This window comes from Euprymna scolopes, chromosome 24 (genome assembly GCF_053919585.1).
Source record: "Euprymna scolopes isolate OS-2025 chromosome 24, ASM5391958v1, whole genome shotgun sequence".
NCBI lineage: Eukaryota > Metazoa > Mollusca > Cephalopoda > Sepiida > Sepiolidae > Euprymna > Euprymna scolopes.
Window position 1 is genome coordinate 49,119,160 of NC_136505.1, and position 13,473 is coordinate 49,132,632.

At 35.4% G+C, this 13,473-nt stretch overlaps 1 protein-coding gene across 1 annotated transcript in view; it reads right to left on the reverse strand.

The window, feature by feature from the left end:
- LOC145246698 (tetraspanin-15-like) overlaps nucleotides 1-13,473 on the reverse strand; it is a 271,980-nt gene that overhangs the window by 22,650 nt on the left and 235,857 nt on the right. The window contains exon 4 of the mRNA XM_080108423.1: nucleotides 1,173-1,271. Coding sequence (XP_079964549.1) covers nucleotides 1,173-1,271 — 99 coding nt within the window. The remainder of the gene's footprint in view (nucleotides 1-1,172; nucleotides 1,272-13,473) is intronic.

Consider the following 13,473-nt stretch of genomic DNA (forward strand, 5'->3'; position numbering starts at 1 on the left):
ATATTCGAATTTCTTTTACACGATATTAAAACAATGCGTAAAAGTTTTGAAGCAGCAGCACCCCCAATAATCTCAGGCACGAGCCGCCACTGTCGTTGACAGATGGAATCAAGTTATAGGGAGTGAAAGTTGTTAAGATTTTTTAAAACACACACGTTTTCAATTTAAAAATGAAATTTTAAATCAGCATAAACTTTTTGCACAAACCTAATACAAAATGAGTTTTCAAGCATCTGTGAATAATGAGTGCATTACATTATAATATTGAAATTTTCAATATATATATATATATATATAACTACTTCATTTACTCACCTAAAATTAATATACAAAAGTATAAATTTATGCATAAAATTTAAGTATTTACTTCAAAAGTGCTCAATTCGTAGGTAGAGCTAGTTAGTAAGTTATAAAATATATATGGCGATTAAGCTACACTGAATATTCCGCGTTTCATCCACCCTAGGATTCTAGGATAGGCATAAGCCTGAAGAATCCTTGAGTAGATGAAACGCGGAATATTCAGTGTAGCTTAATCACCATATATATTTTATAACTTTATATATATATATATATATCTTGAAATTCTGAAAATCTGTTAACAAAAAAACTGGTATCTACTGACTTTTTATGTCAATTTCATCTAAAAGCAATGATATCTACATAATTGGTATCTCTCTCTCTCTCCTGTCCCTGTCCACTGGACATTCCCACATTAATGATCTTTGTTAAAACTAACTGCTGACAGACCTTCGACAGCCTAAAGAACTTCAAACTCATCATTTTCTTAACTCAGAGACTGTCCAACCTTCTACCACTGAAATAAACCCTGCAGGACCTTCGTCCATTTGTTTATTTTTGTTCATATGTCACATCATTTCACCATCCGGTTCCCTGCATTGCTTTAGCCTTCTTATACTCTTGCAGATTTGTTAACCAGGAATGCTTCAGCGAACTACCTTTCCCTTTCACTTTCTTTTGTTGTTGTTTTAAAAAGGTTTTGGTTTTTCCTTACATGCTATGTTTTCATTTATTATTAATATATACAAAAGTAAACTATTGCAATCAAATTCATACCAGCATGTAAAATAGACATTAAACTGAATATTATTATTATTACTATTATTATTATGACGATGATGACGATGATGATGATGATAGCTACAACTTACCGCATTCTGCAGTCTGTCCATAGATTTCTGTACCCTGGCATTGGAGTCATATTCAACGATAGATGGTTTCAAATCGGACGAACTGAGTGACATTTGTATCTGGAATAAATAAATAAAAAAAACATGCTTATTTATTTACTATTATAACAGATCTACTTGGCGTTGCTCGCAACCATAAAAAACAAAATAGAAAAGCTTAAAAAGTGTAACATCTTTATATTGAAACTTCTCTTTCCATTTCTCTATCCCCTCTTTTACTTCCAGCCCAGCTCATTCCCTCCTTGTTTTAATGTATTCCAAATAATAACAACATACATTCTCTATTCCCCTCCCACATCCCTCTTTTATCTTTATATAATAGATTATGTGAAATGGCTAAAAATCGGTTCTGCCCCCTCCCTCTTTATACCAAACCATGCCCAGTTGATCTCCAAAGAATGAATAATTATTTTTAAATTTTAGATATTAATCGTCCAGTGAATTGCTGATCAAGAAAATACCAAATTTGTGTGTTTGTTTTGTATGTTTTGACTTTTAGCTGGACAAAAAAAACACACACACACACACATACACAGACTAGTGTTGAGATGATTAATCAAAGTCGGAATCGGAAATCGGAAAAATCGGAACTTTTCAGGGTTTCAGAATTGGCAATGAAATTGGAATTTCTGATTCCAAAAACGATTCCTTAAACAAACATGTTGAACTTATATTACATTGTTGGTATTAAAGATAAAATGATGAATATTTGTTATTAAGTTACCAGTAAAATTAAAATCTATACGTCATAATAACAGAAAAAAAAGTGTAAATTTATTTTACTTGTACCAAAAAGGAAACAAAAAAAAATATATATAATTAATTTTAGCTTTTGCCCGGTCTATCAGCCTTGACAAACCTGAAAAAAAAAAAAAAACTTTAATGAATTAATGGAGTTTGAAATTTTTCACATTTTTATGTTAAAAACATTTTGGTGTCAGTGTTTCTTTCATTTCAGAATCTCCTAACTGTTTAGTAGTGTTTACTGGTCATAAAAGCCAGTTCTTAATATATAGCAAGTGGATAATAGACAATAAACTTAAAACGAGTAATAAATGATTCATGGTTATTAATATAATTGAAACAATTTTATCAGTTAGGTTTAAATTCCTTCAACAAATATTAATAAGTTTTTAATAAAAAATATTTTGAAATTGAAAACTTGTGTTTTTTAAATAATGCGGCAAGTTTTTAAGAAAAATATTTTTCATAAGATGGCTAAAAAATATCAATAAATTGTTTGTCAATAAATTTATTCAGTGTTAGAAATCCAATCAATAAAACTTCATACAAAAATATCTGCCCGTCTCCCACTTTCCATAAAAAAAATCCTTAGCGTTTAAGAAAAAAAAAAAAAACTTCTCGGTTGGCAAATTCATTAGGGTAGAATTATTTTTGGTCAAATTTTCGGGTGTCCCTTATAACATTGTTATAAATGTATGTTTCTATCATTTGAGAGGAATTTATGGTTTATATACAAGTTTCCCAATATGTATTTTGCATGCAAATTATAAGATACAAATAAAAAAAATGAACATATCCGTTTTTTATAGATTTTGTTCCATCGTAAAATTATTAAACAGAAAGGAAAAAAAAACTGACATAAACAAATTGCTAGTTGATTTTTTAAAAGTAACTTTGGTATATTTATATCTTCAACTCATTGTTCTCTTAGCAATAAGCTCTCAATATCAGAAAATTTCCATATAAACGAACTTAAATCGATGCCCTTTAATGAACTCTTTCGATAGAGACGCCGGAGGTCTATATTACTCATATACTGTGGCTGTGTTTTTTCAGGTGCTTTTATTATTGAAATTGGAATCGGTAATTGTATTGGAATCAGGAAAAATATTGAAATTATCCTATCACTATTAAACAAACAACCTAAATGTGGATTCCATGAACAAAGCTTTTTTCTTAGAACTGCACGCCTCTGGAACTCTCTTCCGTTTGCCTCCTTTCCAGCTGACTACAATCTGATTGTCCAAAGTAAACAAGTAATCCAATTTACAAAATTTCCCCTACTTATGTTTACTAACCTATAATCACATTGATTAATGTAAACCCATTAACCCTTATCCTCGAGTGGCCTCCAGGCCTTGATAAGTGGTGATTCCTGTGTAAAAAAACAAAAACAAAAAAAAAAACTGCTCTTTATATAATAGATAGATGATGTGTGGCAACAAGCTCAAAGAAAAGAGTCGCTATCAAAAATTTGGTATTGGTGGGATTTTGAATGCCTTATGCACTCTGCATCTCAGTGTGTCACTTCCTGCATCAACTTAATAGCACACATGAGTAGCCTAGGTGTTAGAGAATGGATCGAGGGGGGAGGGGACGCTGACGTGTGTAGAAACGAGACCAAGAGTACCAGGCAAGCCAGAGATTCACTTTCCATCTTCTGCGAGACATCTGGAAAGTGAAATAAAAACTATAAAACAAATTCATCGTGTTGGAGTGAATGAACCTTCATCCAAAACAGGTACCGTCTCCCCTCCAAGACACGAGATGTTCCAGATGAACCAACATCCAAGACACAGAAGGTATGTTGAAAAATAGATGTACCACACACACACACACACACAACGGCATATAAACATATTATTTAATAGAAAGAACAGCTAGCCGATCACACGACATTAACTCTGATTAGACGATCACACACATACGATCCTCCTTATTAGAGATAACAACGCAACATAGGAAGATTAAGGAAAACTTGGCTCGGGTGCATACAAAGTGAGTTGGCTGCTTGCAACATGACTGGTATCAACCCTATGCATCAAACCACAAGAAAAGCAAACATGGAATGTTGCCTGGTGGTGTTCATTCTGGAATCTAAGACATTCAAATCACTGTAAATACCAAAACCCGATAATGTATTTGATTTGAAATTTGGGAAGAAATAGCAGCAATCACACTCATTCTTTGTTGACATGATGGGCTTTAACTCGGCGACCTCCGACCCACTGGATCAAAGTAGACATATAGTGCATTAGTGTGTACATTTAGTCCCCCTTAAACGATTATGAAAGTAAAGAGATATTTTAATAATATAAAGTTATGATAATCGGGTCGTACAGGCAGTCAGCAACTTAAAATGACGAAATGCACTTAACAATGATGCTTTTTGTTTTTCTACTTCCTTTTGCAAAACTCAATCATGTTCTGCAAAAAAAAAAAAAAAAAAAAACATTTTCCTCCTTTTCCTTCTTCCCATTTCCCCACACTCTTTCTATCTCCTCCATTTTCTGACTGGTTCCCTAACATAAAATTTACCAAACATTAATACTCTAACCCTTTTCCCTCTCCCATTGCAAAACTCATTCATGTTCTGCAGGACAGGGGAAAAAAATGATAAAATCCACTTATAAAACAATCAAACCAAACACTACAAATTAGCGATTGAATATACAAACAGCTAGAAGAATAAAAATCTTCTACAAAATAACTGGATGGAACATCAATACTATTTCTAAAATAACTGGATTCAGCATTAAATAACCTGAAAAGGGTTGATATGCTGTAAAACAAAACAATGAAACGAAACCAAATCAAACCAAACCAAATCTTAAAATAACTTTAAACATTTTTTTTCGTTTTTCAATTTTTTTGTTACGTGTAGAACCATTTTCGTTTGTGACAAAAATGATTCTAATTTAGAAATTATCAAAAGTAAAAACTAGAAAAGGAAAAAGGAGAATTGCGAATATTGGTTGTAGGTAGGTAGTTCAATGCGAAAGTGTAATAGTAGTAGTAGTAGTAGTAGTAGTAAAGGCTGTGTTCAGTTTTCACAGATTATAGATACCCACTGAAGGGTACCTGCACATGAATTTTTTTTCTGGCAAGAGTTGCATAATCTCCAAACACACTTCTGACCCCATTTTAATTCCAGTTGCAAATACATTTTTTTTTTTTTTTTTTTTTTTTTTTTTTTTTTACATGGAGGTCACCACTTATCAAGGCCCGGAGGCCACTTAGGGATAAGGGTTATTGCATGTACAGTAATCAATCAGATAATATTGTAGTAATCATTAGTATTGGAGATTTGATAGAGTGTCTTACTAAAGGGGGTGGTTTATCAGGAATTTGTTTATGTTGGATTTGAAGACATCCAAGTTGTAGTCAGGTGGGAAGCAGGCGAACGGAAGAGAGTTCCACAATCGTGCACTTCTGACAAAGAAGCTTTGCTCATGGAATCTACGTTTGGATTTAGGCACAGATAAAGAGTGGGGAAAATTATTGACATTAGTTTCAGCCAGACGGGTGTTTCTCGTGAAAGATTGGCGAAGGGGGAGGGGACGAGAGATTGGAGCTCAGACGAGCACTTGCCATAGAAATAACGATAAAACAAAGACAGGCTCGCAACGTCTGTGGGAGAGAGGCTGCAGGGAAGAGAAAAGGGCATCCCCCACTAAACCACAAAGTCTATTTTGTACTCTGTCAAGACAGGATAGGCTGTTTTTAGCAGATATGGCAGCAGTACTCAATCCTTGGACGTACTTGGCTTTTATACAGATAGAGAATTGCATCAGTAGTGAGATATCTTCTGGAGCAGTAGAAGGATCCCACCATTTTCCCACTTCATAAGTTCAAAACAACTGGAAACCATGGCGAAATAAGTGGAAAGCACAGATAGCACCTAGTATTTACAAACAGTCACCCATCTGGTACTGGCCAGGCTTATTATAGCTTAACTTCAATGATCTAGCAAGAACCAGTGTGTCAACTTGATTATGCTGTATAATAATGTTATTAATAACTAGGAGTTATGGCACATATAAAATGTGCAACAGTTATAGCCCATTGGCCCGGAAGAAGTACTTTATATCAAATTGATGGTTGAATATGGTTAAATTTGTGTTCATTCTTTGCATTAAATATTAATCCCTATTGACCCTACATGTGCATCGAATGGATACTTATTCGTTTTGCAGCACTTTATCATAAAGATCCATACAAAATTTCAACCAGATTGGCCCAGTAGTTCCCGAAAATAAGTGAAACAGAGAGATAAACTAAGAGAATCATAATATAAAGATAATGGTGTAAAATATTCCCCAAGGCCTTAACACATTTAAATTTGAGTTCAGCACCATGCAAAACTGCTAAATAGACATACACAGAAATTTGGGACAAATATGGTAAAATAGTCCCAAAAATGGAGTGTTTTTATCAGCCCTAAAAAAGCCCCTGGGGCACATCCAAAAGTTATCGCAAAGTATAGACAAACAAAATTATATAGAAATCAGTTAGTCACAAATTTTCCAAAAGTTTTATAAAAATCCAAGGCATCAATTTTTTTTTTTTAATAAACACAAAAGTGTCAACAATTTATGTTAACTACTCTTCTCCTTCTCACAATTCCCGGTATCAAAATTCAATAAACATCTGACAAAACTCACTTCTGCTAAAAAGAATACCCTTTTCTGATCAACAGGCTTTTTTTTATTGAAACCGTCTCCCTTTCATATGAATATTAGATGCCCCGAAGTCTCGTTACCTAATGATATTACCAGCCTATAAGTAGACACAGTGGCCATTTTTTTCCTTTATTGTTATTGCTGGATGCGAACACTGCATGCTGTACAAAAAAATCAGGTTTGTATTAATTTTTAATCACAGATAATAATAATCCAAAGGACCATAAAGAGTAGAGCTTTGTTCTATTCAGTAAAGTATTCAAAAAAAAAATAATAACTGGCAATTCTGGCCATGTCAAGGTAATATATGCAAATATCAAAGCGGACAAAATAAGCATCAGTGATATTTCTCCTGACACTACTTCCTTACACATTCATTATGTCATGTACTTGAATGAAGATTGTGCAATCCATGCTTCATTGTAAACTGCCCAGCTAGTCAAAAGTCAGAAACATAAAAACAAATGAAGCATGCATGGTCCCCCGTGAGTGCACAGTGAACGAGGTATAAAAAAAATGACTAAGTTCAGCATTTGCCCCCCCCCCCCCATTTAGCCCTAACAGTCCAGAGGGGACGTCAAGTCCTGGTGAAAATGAACAAAAGGTGTAGTTTTAGGCCTTAACATATGTAAATGTGAGTTCTGCACCATGCAAAAAAAGAAATGACTAAGTCCATTATTCCCCCCCCCGCCACCACCACCATTTAGCCCCAAAAGTCTCCAAGGCCTTAACATATTTAAATTTGAGTTCAGCACCATGCAAAACTGTTAAATAGACATGCACAGAAATTTGGGGACAAATTAAAATAGTCTCAAAAATGGAGTGTTTTCATTAGCCCTAAAAGAGCCCCTGGGGCACACCCAAGAGTTATCGCGAAGTATAGACAAACAAAATTATATAGAAATCAGTTAGTTACAACTTTTCAAAAAAGTTTTATAAAAATCCAAAGCATCAAATTTTTTTTAATAAGCACAAAAGTGTCAATTTTAGCCATTTTAACCTGAAAAGCACCCCTAAGGGGGCAACTGGAGTTTTCCCGGAAAATCTCTTCTGTTACTTTTTTACTCACATCATGTTTAATGTTTGTGCAAAATTTTTAAAAATTCCAAGGCGTAGTTATTGAGAAAAGTGCAGGCAGATGAACGGACAAGGGTGAATTTACAGGTCCATCTGTATTATTTGGATTCGTCAAACTACTGTTCTAATTTTAGGAGGTAATGGTGGTCTAGTGGTTCATGATATTGACTGATGACCAAAGCATCCCAAGTTCGAATCCATTCTGCTCCACAAAATTCACTTTCATTTAGAACATTGGCAACCTTCACGTAGTCCCTCCCATAATCCCCGATATCCTTCTAGAAAAATATCGGGAAAATCAATGTCAACAATAGAATGTTCAGATTCATAAGATATTGTGATTTTATTTTCACAACGCACGGACACATGGCATAGTGGATAAAGTACTCGGTAAAATTCACTTGTAAAGTTGAACTCTTCTGAAGTGACACTCAAAATATAATTGTGAATTACTTAAGACTTCTACTCAATCATGGCTGACGAATGATAGCATTTTTCCTCGTGGATTAGATAAAGGGTTTCATTTGAAATCCCTGGGTTCGACAGAAAGATTTCCCAAGTTTGACGAAATACACCCGAAGAAGGTTGAAGGCTACATCGACCGAAAAGTTGTGAAAAAATAACGCTGAAGATGAGAGCAGTAGTTCAAAGAATACAAAGGATACAAATAACCAATCCTCATCTAAAAGATTCAAAAACGTAATAAAAAAAAAGAAAAAGTTAGCTATTCAAAACAAAATAAGACTTTGCAAGTGATGTACAAATGGAGTCAATCGAGAGGATGTCTTACAGGTAAGGAGACAAAGAAAAAATATGATGATGATGATGGTGAATAAAAATCTCACCTGATTGAGATTATATATATATATGTGTGTGTGTGTGTGTGTGTGTGTGTGTGTGTGTGTGTGTACACATATATATGTATGTATATATGTATATGTATATTATTTTTTTAATTCAATCTTGATAATTGCGTTTTGATTAGAAGCCATTTCTTGATTATTTTTCAGATAAAGAATCTCATATCGACAATCCCCTCATCTGCTCCTCTTCTCATTTTTCTTTCTTTCATGCTTGGCCTAGTGCCATTATATACTTTTAATTCTTTTCAAGGCAACGCCCGAAAGTGTCTGTTCAACTCGTTGATCTCTGCGTGATACAGTCTCTACTGACACGCTGGTTTCGATTCATTTTAAACTGAAGACTGGCTGTAAGTAATTCTGAACATATCTGGTTGGCTTGCTTAAGTATACAATGAAAATATTCTTATTGTCGATCGTGTCATGTAAAAGGGGGAGCAAGTTTGATTATTTTATTTTGACAGCATATCAGCCCTTTTGGGGGTTATTTAATGACAAATCCGGTAATTTTGGAATAACGATTTTATGCTCCAAGCTTTTCATATTTTCAAATACTTTTTTTTTTAATTCCATTTTCATTCCAAACAAGGCACAGCGCCACTTTGATGTAAGGGGCTACTATCGAGGACATAAGTTGCAGGGATACTATGTAGGGAGTTGAGCAGCAAGATGTCTGTTCACATTACATTTGAACTTCAGCATGTCAGTGCAGTTGGGAAAGCAGGAACCCGGAAGGGAGTTCCAAAGTCAAGCAGTTCTGGGGGAGAAACTATTAGAGAAGAAGGCTTTCTTACATCTGGAGATCTCTACTGTGTAGGGGTGGGATTTTGCTGCTTGTCGGGGGTATTTACGTCGAGGAGGTACAAGAGCTTGTATTTCGTCAGAGCATCCACCATTAAAATATTTGTAGAACAGACAAAGGGAAGCAACATTTCGTCGATGAGATAGAGCCTGAAGATTAGATGAAAGTTCCGGACATATCATGTTTGCGACTCTCTTTTGAACCTTGTCCGGGAGTTAGAGGCTAGTAGCAGATGCCCAAATGTGACAACAATACTCCATACATGGGCGAATGGTGGTCTTGCAGAAGTATAGGATACTTTCAGGCGTAAGTAACTTTCTATAGCACAGTAGATTTATTTATGGTATTTTAGTTTGGTTGTTTTGCTTTATGGCATATCAACTTTTTTTAGCGGGTTATTTAATGCCAAATCTGTTTTCTTGGGGGGGGGGAGTGAAGAAAGGTTTTATACTCGTCTAACAGAAAACACTATCAATAATTCCCCCACTCTTTATCTGTGCCTAAACGTACATTCCATGAACAAAGCTTCTTTCTTAGAACTGTACGCCTGTGGAATTGTCTTCCGTTTTCCTGCTTTCCAGCTGACTACAATATGGTTGTCTTCAAGTCCAACGTAAACAAGTTCTTGACGAGCCATTCCACTTGTTAACAAATTTACCGAATTTCCATTACTAACAATTACTTTATTGTCCAACTGACTACTGTACACTCTTAACCCTTATCCTCGAGTGGTCTCTGGGCCTTGATAAGTGGTTATGCCTATGTAAAAAAAAAACCCAAAAAAAACTTGAAGTCCTTTATATCTTCAAATATTTATTCATGATGTTTAGTTTGGTAGTTTTATTTTAAATCATATCAACTCTTTTTGGGTTCAATTATTTCGGTAAAGGATTTTATTCTACAAGTTCTTTGTATCTTCAAATATTTCTTCTTTTTTTTTTTTACTTAAGAGGTCACCATTTTATCAAAGCCAGGAGGTCATTCTAGGATAAGGGTTAAGTTTTAGGTAGATAATGAGACAACAAGATCAGTAATGATGAGAACTAATGTAGGGCTAGATTATCTAAGAGGATAGCTGATTAGGTGTTTATTTACATCAGATTTGAAAACAACAATGTTACAGTCAGCTGGAAAGCAGACACAGGGTATTGCGTTCCACAGATGGATAGTTCTTAGAAAGAAATTCTGTTCGTGGAGCTTTCATTTAGTTTTAGGCACAGATAGTGAGTGAGGGAAGTTATTGTTGGTTGTAGCTAGGTGAGTATTTGTTGCAAATGTTACAGGGAAGGGCTACAGATTGAAGCTCAGTCGAGTACCTGCGATAAAAGCAACAATAGAGCAGAGACAGAGAGTCGCAACGTCTCTTTTGTGAGAAAGCGGAAGTAAGAATGTTTAGTTTGGTTGTTTTGTAAAGAAAATGTGTTGATTTTGGCCTTGCGGAACATGATGGAGCTTTGCAAAGGGAAAGGAGAAAAACAATATTTGGTGCATTTAAGCCAGGAAACCGATATCTTCAGACAGCCTGGTCTGGTAGTACCAGATAGGGCGAGGTCGGGGTGGGGGTAAAAGAAAATAAAAAAAAGAGAGGAGGTATTACCTAAGGGGAATAAAAAGAAGAGTCAGATTAAAAATAACAGAAACCGACAAGCGTGGAAACCTAATGAGAAAGAGAGGGAGTGAGGAACTATGAAAAGGATGATAGAAATAAATTAATCATAATGTCCCTATTTACTTGATTACTGAGGTCAAAGTTGAACGAATCTGTACGTTTTTAATATAGTAAATATCCCCCCCCAAAAAAAAAAAAAATTGATAGCAAAAGAAGCTTTGTAGACATTAGTAAAACTGGAAATTACCCAAGATAGTAGTAGTCGCAAATCTGGAACCAGAATCTGGCAGAAGAAGCGTTGAAAATGATAGCCCTTTTCTTTTTTTCTTTTCTTTTTTTTTTTCTTATTTAATAGAAATTGCTACAGAAAGACATGCAGTAGTTTCTTCCCCAGAAACGCTAGACTCTGGAATTCCATTCCAGGTCCCTGCTTCCCCAACTGTACTGACATGCAGAAGTTCAAGTGTAACGTGAACCGACATCTTGCTGCCCAAATCCCAACATAGTGTCCCAGTAGTTGTTGCCCCTGATAGTACCTATTTACTATGCCTCCCCACGGGACAGACTTAGACACCAGGGTCGTTTTTTAACGTGGAGAAAAGGTACAAAAATAAAAATTGTCTCAGTCGTGAAGGATTTCTCCTCCACCGAAAGAGAACAAGAAATAGAAGTGCAGCATCTGAAGAACAGATGGTATTTATTTGCTCCCCCACTGAGCAAATTAGGCACAAGGCCGTTTTTAATGTGAGGTAAAAACCAGCTCCCCTAAAAGTAGGCAAAAAGGGGGCACTCTGGTTACCAAAAATAATAATTGTCCCAGCATAGAGGGTTTCCCCTCCATTGACTGGTACAAATTATCTTAAGTGCAGCATCTGAAGAACAGATACTACACTTTGATCTTGACCAAAAGGCCAATTGCCCCTGATAGTAGCCCCCTACACAAAAGTGGCAATGTGCCTTGTTTGGGGTCAAAATGTAAAAAAAAAAAAAAAAAAGAAGTCACTTGTGCATTTATTCGTTTTTGCAGACGGTTATTCTCATCTTCATAGTTTTTGTTTCCCCATATTTTGATTAGTTCATCCTCTGGACTTAACATGGTGAAAGGTCAGAGGATAGGTGTGGTGAAACGACAACAACTACAGAGATGAGGATAACGGTCCACAAAAAAGAATGAATGCACGAATTATGAAGCTTCATCACAAAGGATTCCAAAAATAAAAAACAAAAAAATACAAGGTAAAAAATTAGCCAATGATAAGTGTCAAATGGATAGATTCAAACCTAGAAAACAGCAATTCTCCCGCTCTTTGTCAAAAACATCACTCATTTGTATAACTATGTCTGTACTTCCAATGACTGACACCCAACGAAAAGCCATGTTTTTTCTTCTCTATCTTCTTATTCTGGCTGTCTTTTTCTTTTTTTTTTTTTTTTTAACTTTTATTCATCCAAAACAAGGCACATTTCCACTTGCGCACAAGGGGTTACTATTTGGGATCATAGCTACAGGGAGTATCACAATGTCTGTTCACATAGACTATATTTTCTGCATGTTAGTACAGTCACGGAAGCAAAAGATCGAGAGAGAATCCCAAGATCTCGCAGTTTGAGAGAAAAGATTATTAGAGTAGAAGGCTTTCCGATATTTAAGCCCTCTAAAGTGAAGGGGTGTTATTTTGCTGCTTTTTGTTTTGGTTGATGGCATTTACGTTGAAGGGCACACATTGTACAAGTTCATCAAAACACATTCCATTGAAATACTTTTAAAATAAGCACAGGGATGCAACATTGCAGCGATGCAACAGGGCTTGGAGCTTAGTTGATAGTGCGAGACCTATTATGTTGAAGACTCCTTCTAGTCTAAGAGTGAAACCCCAGATGTGACAACAAGGTTCCATGCATGTGCAAATAGTGGCTTTGTAGAGACACAGGATGCTGTCAAGTGTGAGTAGTTTTCTAGCATGGTAGAGAGTCTCCACCTTCCTTGTATATTACTCTTATTCACACCAAACAAGGCACATTGCCACTTGTGCATAAGGGTTTTCTATTTGGGACCATAACTACAGGGAGCAGCAAGATGTCTATTTGCAATACGCTATATTATATGCATGTTAGCACAGTCACAAAAGTAATAGGCTGATAAGAATCTCAAAGTCTAACAGTTCAAGGGAAGAGAATATTAGAATGGAAGGCTTTCCGGCATCTAGGGACCTTAATAGTGAAGGGGTGTGATTTTGCTGATTGTCAAGTTAGTTTCTTACGTCAAATGGCTTCATGCATTGTCTTAAGCAATTTCCATTAAAAACAAAATTATAAATTGTACTTGTGTTTTCTTTGACCTTTCTTTTTACTCTTATTCACCGTAAACAAGGCTCAGTGCCACTTGGACGTAAAGGACTACTATCTCTAGGGACACTATGTAGGGAGTTGAGTAGCAAGATGTCTGTTCGCATTACACTTAAACTTATGCATGTTAGTAATGTCAGAG